Source organism: Gavialis gangeticus, unplaced genomic scaffold (assembly GCF_001723915.1).
Source record: "Gavialis gangeticus isolate Ggan-Ray unplaced genomic scaffold, GavGan_comp1, whole genome shotgun sequence".
In the NCBI taxonomy this organism is placed as follows: Eukaryota; Metazoa; Chordata; order Crocodylia; family Gavialidae; genus Gavialis; species Gavialis gangeticus.
This window is the reverse complement of record NW_017729006.1, coordinates 10,796,949-10,805,335: the sequence shown is the minus strand read 5'-3', so window position 1 is coordinate 10,805,335 and position 8,387 is coordinate 10,796,949. Positions and strand designations below refer to the sequence as shown.

Genomic DNA, 8,387 nt, shown 5'->3' with positions numbered 1-8,387 from the left:
CACCTCCCTGCCACACACACCCAACAATCCCCAAGCCCTGGCCCTCCAACTCCCACCCCCCATATATTTACCTGTATCCAGCTGCTGGGACTGCTCTACCACACTGCCTAGCAGGATGCCAGCCACATACATATGCACGCACAGACACAAATCACCCCAAGCAATTCCTTGCAGGCTGGAAGGGTGCCAGCTGCAAGAGGAAACCTACCATTTCCTCCTTCAAAGAGGAAAATCCATATTTTTTCCACAACAAACGGAAAACCCCGATTCCTGGTAAACGCACATGCCACTAGGCCAGGAGCAGGCAATTATTTTGGGCAGAGTGCCACTTACTAAGTTTTGGCAAACCATCAAGGCCCACATGACAGGCAGATTAATATTAATTTTCTACATTTTTTAGGGGCCCCTGCAGGCCAGATAGAATGGCCTGGCAGGCCGTATCCAGCCCCCAGGCTGCATTTTGCCCACCCCTGCACTAGGCAAGCCAGGAAATGCAGTTCTACCAGCAAAATCCTGGACATTTGTTCCTATTTGAAAAACAAAGAAACAAACAAAACACCCGTACAGAGATCAGAGGACCGGAAGAAAAAGCTGGCCATATGGTAAGCCTATTCACCAGATTCTCTAAGAGCAGGGATGCAAGTTTAATAGAGTTTATTTAAGCAGCAGCACTATTTAATCCAGTGTTTTGGAGTGTTTAGTAATATAAGCCATCACAAGGCTTCCAGAACATCTCAGATGATCTTTTAGATCTGCTAAGCATGAACGCATTTTGTATAAAAACCTGAATCAGCACAGAAACTTGTACATCTTGTACAAACTACTGACAAAAGCACCACTCATTGAGTGACAGGCCAGTATTTAGGAGGTGTCAAGAATATGAGAACCTGAACGCTCAGAAGGTGATGAGAAAGGGGGTCAGCCAGTTCCCAAGACAAGAGGTGTCAAGCTTCCATTTTGCTTACTGTATGAAAAATTTGATGCAGAAGGCAGTAATTGTGATGCATGTAGCAGAGCAGGTTAGTGTAGCTTCAGCAGCCAGTCTAATTGACTGCAAAGTAGCTGTAATTTGCAGTTGCTCCACAAAAAGTAGAGGCTGTAATTTGGAGGCACCATAGCCGGCTAATGGGGTGATCCATGTGTCATTGGATTAGCGAGTCTTGTTACTGACCTCAGTGGCTTTAGGATCCAGACCTAGACAATCACTGAGTGTTTTGGATTTCCAAAAAAACAGGAAGGTAATAGCCTCATTGTCAGAGGAGGCCAGTGATTTTGGGTGCCTGCCCAAAACACCTAGAGGGAATGATTTTCAGAAAGCACTGATCCCTCTTCTTCCTGGGTATTAGAAAATTTAGGTACTCAAAAATCATTAATCACTTCTGAAAACTTAGGCCAATAGCCAAGTTACACAATTATAAAACCTGAGACAAAAATGTCTCAAGAAGTGTGGCTTTCCATTTTTTATTCAACTTTGTCACTCACAGAATAGTGTTTAAAAATGATTATATTAAAAACTTACTGAAGAAGCTGCCCAGCTGTTGTAATTGTGGCTGTCCAGCTCTTTGGTCACCAAAGATGCATCTACAATGGCAGCAATGAGGTACAAAACAAAGGCACTTCCATTAAAGCACAGACCCTATGCCAAGACAAGAGAAAAAAGGATTATAGTATTTGATATACAGTACATACTTCTATTTGCCATTCTCTACACTATAGATTTTCTTCTCAAATACACGTAGACATGATACAGGTCTAGAGGAAGCAAATTTCTCAGTGGCCCTTATTTTTCTTTTAGTTTTGTTTTAGAACACTGGATATTAAATAGTACACAGTCAAATTTCACTTATCTTAATACAGTTGTTGAGAAACAGTTTTCTCTCTCCTGCATTACAGTAAATCCAGTATAAGCCAATGTAGTCTCTCTGGATTTCCAACAGTGAAAATAAGAGGTAGTATCTGGCTTAGGGTTTATGGCCTTAATGTTTTAGGCAATGGGGCTACAATACCAAAACATCCTCCTTTTCTTAACATAAATTCCTTTTCTAAGCACAAAAAAAGTTGTCAAAAAGAATCAAGTTGTGCTCAGAATGTTTTCATAGCTTTTTGCTTCTTCAGTTTAGGAAAGGGAAGAAAGAGTAACTCTTTCAGTGTGGAGTATCCCTAGCATGCATTCTGTAACCCCTTTTCTGCAATTAAAATTAGCCCTTTTGGACTGTACTTTCTTCCACACTCCTAGATTGGCTAGATGAGAGTCAAGGGCTGACAGTAGCCTAAGCACTTCCTTTCTTTCAAAAGCAGAACATGTCATATGCCAAAGAAACCACAAATCACTGATTCACAAATCATGAGATACTATAAAGGGAAAGTAATCATAGAATCATGGAAAGTTAGGGTTGAAGGGACCTCAGGAGGTCATCTAGTTCAGTGTTTCTCAACCCATGGGTCATGTCCCAGAAGCGGGTTGCAAAAATATATCAAAAGAGTCATGAACAAACCTTTAAAGAAGAATCCATTTTTAAAGAGAAAAACACAGGAAACTGGCTTTTTCCCTTGCTGGCTGGCAGAGTTCCAGCCTGTGAGGGGCTGCTTCCCCCTCCTCCCCCACCACAAGATGGAGCCTGGGGGTAGTGGGTTGGGAGTGAGAGGCACTGGGTCAGGACTGGCTACTGATGTTTACAAATGGGACCTGGTACAAAAATGGTTAAGAACCACTAATCTAGTCCACCCCCCTGCTCAAAGCAGGGCCAGCCCCAACTAGATCATTCCAGCCAAAGCTTTGTCTAGCCAGGTCTTGAAAACTTCAATGGATGGCACTTCCACCACCCCTCTGGCTAACCTGTTCCAGTGTTTTTCTACCCTCCTAGCAAGAAAATTCTTCCTAATATCTAACCTCAGTTTTCCTTGCTGCAACTTGAGACCATTGGTCCTTGTTCAGTCATCTGGCACCACTGAGAACAGTCCAGTTCCATCCTTTTTTGCACCCCACTTCAGGTACTTGAAGGCTGCTATTAAATCCCCCCTTGGTCTTCTCTTTTTTAGACTAAATAAACCGACTTCCTTTGGCCTGTCCTCAGAAGTCACGTTAAGTTAGATCTCATATAACAAATACAAAGCGTGACAGTGGTTATTGTTGGTCTGTGTGAAAGCATGTGCACGAGAGAAAGACTGAGAAGTATGAGGGATATTGTTTTATAAATCATTTCAAGGTCCTTACTATTTAAATACTTAGTATTTCAAGAGCACTACTATAGGAAGGAAGCACTTGTCCAAGGCTACGTACATTCAGAGATTCTGGTAGTCACTGGGACTTCTGAAAACAAAGAACAGTTGTACCTGCTAAGCCACCAGAGCATGTGCACACTAGAAGGCTTCTCACAACTCCACTAAAGCAATCTAGCAAAACAGCAGTAGTGGACTGAAGGCAGAGCAGTGACTTCAGCCTCCAGCTGCTTGCTGAGTACCAGCAGGATTCTTACTCCACCTCTGCTGAATGAAGTAACTGCCAGCAGAGGGGTTTGGAGCGTACTGCCAGTAAAACTTCAAGTGGTTGAACTAAAGTGTGAACTCAGCCAATAAACTTGACTTTAAAATGTAATTTTAATTAATTTATGCTACATTCAAGTGGAATGCGTACAGCAGGTGCTCATGGCAGTCATTTTAAACTGACTGTATTATGTACGTGCACACAGTTCCCAGTGACTTCAAGCTATACATTGCCACTTAAAGTCATTACAACTATTATGCATCCTCAGCATGATGTGGTCATTAAGGTGCAAATCTACCCTGCCTTCTACCTAACTTTAGGCTAACATGGCTAACTACCTCTCAGTCAGGACCCACAAAAACTACTACACTGAGTAATAGTCACAAGTTCATGACTGGAGCTTATGAGTCATTGGGCTCAGATGGAATTTCATGAAGTGGCTAATTTTCAAGTCTTCAAAGCTGAGCCTCTAGTTCTTTGTTTTCCTCCAAAGGGACTCAATGACCCTAGAAAGCTGCAAATCCCTGCAATAGCTTGTCATGTACAAAGGGAAGAAGAACATAATTTTAGTAAAGTGTTGCTTTGGGAGATAACACTTGGGGAAGAATGCAAGTTTATTGTGCCATTACTGCCAACGAATTATCCAAAACAAATGGTTCATGTTAAATTACCATCTGCTTTTTACATCCAAATTTACCACACTTTAAAAGTTTCCATTCATTATCTTACCAAAGGAGCACATACATTTTAAAAGCAGGTAATTTTGGAGTATACATCTTTAGATTAATCTGCAAAGTAACTGCATCTTATATGGTTAGGTGATGCGCTTAACTTGCAATAAGTAAAGCTATGAAAAAATAATCCAAACTTAATTTTGGGCACTGCATACATTGCATGCTTGGGCTAATTATCCTTTCAAGAAACCAAGGCAGAAAACAGCTGTGAAACCGACCTTCAAGAGATGATTTTTTGTAGAACAGGGATCGGGGGGGGGGGCCGCAAAAAATCACAGAGAAAGAAATGGTTGCATCTCATCTTCCTGAAGGGAGATATTGATAACTTGTTCTGTATTCCATACAAGTATTCCTTCCAATCAATTCACAGTGGCATGGGCCCAATTTACAAGTCATACCTCTTGCCATACCTCAGTGCAAGCTAAGCTGGAATTCAGGAATTTAGAGTTTAAATTACTACTTTTTCCTCTACCCTCTCATGATCTTGTATAAATGTAAGGAGGTTGCCTTTTTTCATCTAGATCTAAAAAAAATCTGCAAAGTGAGTTTATAATTCCTCACAGCAGGTAACAGGCAAGTCCACAAAAGTGGAAATATGAAGATACGTCACATTGTTGACCACACAGACCAATGCCACCGATTGGCAGGTGCCACCCTACCAGATTCTGCTGCTTATTGATACAACAATCAAAACTATATTCAAAATTATATGAGGTGCCTTACTTTCAAAGATAGAAAGGTTTTTTAAAATTACAACAAAAACATATCAAGATACATTACTACTATAATCAAAATAATGCAGTATTTCAGTAACCAGATTACAGTTTTAACAGCAACTGTTGGTCATGATAATTGAAAACTAAAAAGAAATTTGAATATAATCCTGGTTTCTTGGATCAGGATTATGATAGCTGACTAATTGACATGTCAGCAAAACAGTCAGAGTTTTAGTTAAACAGCCAAAGCACACCATATACAAATTACAAGTCACTTGTCATGAAAGATATTCAAGTTTTTTTTTTTTGCAACAACAGTAATTCAAAACAAGTTAATAATCTTAAAATAATTGTTTAAACCCCTTTAAAAAACCATTAATACTCTATTATATCAGATATATGCAAAGCCACATTTGTGATAATTCATGGAAGAGTCATGGTGAATAGCAGGCTAGCTAAGGTGACAAAACTTTTAGAACTTGTTTCCCTTATGAAAAGTGTCTGTCATGGAAGTTATGTCTATAACAAATACACCGCCTTAAACAACTAGGGGTTGTTCACACTATAAACCTTGACTCTGGATTTGAGCCACTCATGAAATTTCATCCACATTCAGACATTTCTCTACTTGCCCATAATTTAGTGCAAGCAAGGCAAACAACTGATATAAAGGATGACATGAAAGAATGGTCAGCAAATTAAAATGTTATATATGTGCAACACTAAATGCTGTAACATGTGCCCTCCTTTGGTGGTCAGGCTGTTTATAATGGTTTAAGAATGCCACTAAATCCCCTTTTCCTTTAGTTAAAGTAGAAGAGGATCTGCTTTTAGATCCACAGCTCTCTAGTTTATCCCTCTGGATGACTCTTCTCTGGGCCTTTACTGCTTGAACTAAAATGCCAGGGCAACAGACTCCGATTCCTATATAGGGCTACTCGTCACCTTGTTAGCATGACTTTCTGTTAGACTAGCAAATTAATTTCTCTCTCACCATTTTGATTTGAAGAATGGATGCTATGGCTTGAGAATAGGAGACATACAAACTAAACAGGTTTTCAGCTATACTGACCCTCGTTAATAGACTGGATGTGGGAAGAGGTGATCTGCAACAGATCAAGTTTGAGATGAATTATTTTATACTAACCAGGGCCCAGGAATATGGATAGATGCAGAAATAAGGATTAAACTCATTAAAAGTTCCTTGATTGCAATTAGGGAGTGCATTGGTGTTTTGCTTTCTTCAGGGTCCCAAATATAGTATAATCAAAAAAGCCCCCCAAAATAAAGACTGTGCATACTTACTACTGTGGTCCATGGCACCTGGGGGATCCTGGTATAAGTCATTGTCATATAGATGATTAAAAAGAAGACAGTGAGAACCCAGTAAAACACAGCTACAAACATCACCCAGCCAAAGGCTGGATATAGGAAATATTCTGTTCCAGCAATCAGTGTCCAGACCAGCAAACCTAGCACCTGTAGGGAATGTGTAGAGGAAAAAAAGAACATCATATAGATTCATCATACAAACTAAATAGGGTTGAAATATCCAGCTTTACAAATTGTCCATTGTGGATATTTTAGTGAACAATATATATGGTGCAAAGGAGACAACACTCTGTTTATGAAAAAAAACAAGAGATTCTAATTAGAGGGATGTACCTAGACACCTGTAACTATATAAGGAAATGTAATTCTGTAGCTATTGAAGATATAGTTCATTTCTTTTTAAAAAGCCCTATCCCGTGAAACTGGGGAATGGGTGAAGGAGGTAGAAAAATGGATCATAGTTAAATTCACTCTTGGCAAATAGTTAAAATAATGGAAATGGAGTAAAGTTCTCAGTTAGCTATTGGTGAGTGTCAAACTACTAAGTAGGTAGATATTGAATATTAGCCAGAATAGGGAAAGTTAGATAAACAGATCTCTCTGCACAGCAATAATGGGAGATGCAACTAGATTATTGCAGTAATTTAGACTGACCCTTTAAGCAGTCTGGGTTTTAGAGTTGGGTTTACAAGGTCAGTCTAGATGGCTAGTTCACTAATTCTACTAGTTCTAAAAGTGTCGTGGTGAAGATAAGTGTGTCCGACTAATAGCTTATTAGCTATTGTGCATCAAAACACATTAAACTATTTTAGCACTATTAGTGAACTGATGTTTCTTAGACCATGATGCTTTAGTTGCATATAATTTTACAAGCTACCCATAATATATAAAACAAACATTAGTTATAAGTTTTAGAAATTGTCCATATATTATAAAAAAGCCTGCATTACAGCAAAATAGATGCTTTAAATCTTTCAATAACTGCCTTCAATGGGTTCAGTTTGGGATCTAAATTTCTTATATTTGAACGAGAATTAATCCCTTCCCATCCTCTAGAGCAGTGTTTCTCAACCAGGTGCTGCAGTACCCTGGCGTACCTTAAGATCCTTTCAAGGTTACCACAAGGTGACATGCAATGTTAGCACTGTTAGGTATTCAGAACATGATTCACCAGATAAATCCAGAGATTTCAAACAGGAATCCATACTATTAAAATATTCTGGCCTGTTGTGGTCCGAGTTCTTTGCAAAAGCAGAATTGCTCTATCATTATTCTGTAGTAAAAAAAGGAATAAAAATGAATAGCTGGCATCTTCCAAAAGGTACCTTGAGTCTATTGAGGGGTATCTTGAGTCTATAAAGGCTGAAAATTACTACTCTGGAGTCTAGACTCTACTGCAAGTTACCCAATAGTGAGAGATGGAACAAGAACAGTATAAAAAGGTAATATAGGTTTTCACAATTGGGAAAAAATAACCAGGAAGTTTTGCTACAGCTCCATGAACTTCCAGTAGGATGCTGCTGCCACAACATTTAATAGTCAAGCTCCTATTGACTTCCTCGGTGCAGGATTGAGCCCATAATCATCATTAAACCTCTCAACATCACGCAGTCTTAAGGTAAAAATGTCAAAGAAAAGATCACTGTAATACAGGCATCTATAGAGGCCCATTGACCTGAAACACCCAAGCCTGCTTAAAAGCACTAGTCTACTAATTTTCAAATATGTTTGGCCTAATATTAACTTATCCAAGCTAGGCTCATTGTTTCAGTCTGTTGTCTTTGTACTCTTGCTACATATGCTTGATGTATTCTTACTGTGTTTTATGTCAATTTCATGTGCTTGTTTAATCAAAAGATAGAAAGAGTAATACTTGATTGAAATCCTGTGTTTAGCAGTTGTATTCTCATTATTAAATAAGCCAGTCCTGGAACGTGTCCTCCAAGGATCTAACAAACTGTGTTTAGTTTCACATACCACTGGAGGTCAGCATTGCCACACAGAAACCTTTCAAAGTTTCTAATTTATCCTTAGTTTTTTTTTTTTTTAAATATACATTCTGTTAAAATAAAACCCCCACCAATTAAGCATCAGTTTCAGACAGTTCATTATATTTTTAAT

At 39.0% G+C, this 8,387-nt stretch overlaps 1 protein-coding gene across 1 annotated transcript in view; it reads right to left on the bottom strand.

The window, feature by feature from the left end:
- The window catches only part of CMTM8 (CKLF like MARVEL transmembrane domain containing 8), a 67,738-nt gene that overhangs the window by 11,582 nt on the left and 47,769 nt on the right, over positions 1–8,387 (bottom strand). Inside the window, exons 2-3 of the mRNA XM_019508796.1 lie at positions 6,240–6,413; positions 1,520–1,636 (exon numbers count right to left, since the gene is read on the bottom strand). Coding sequence (XP_019364341.1) covers positions 1,520–1,636; positions 6,240–6,413 — 291 coding nt within the window. The remainder of the gene's footprint in view (positions 1–1,519; positions 1,637–6,239; positions 6,414–8,387) is intronic.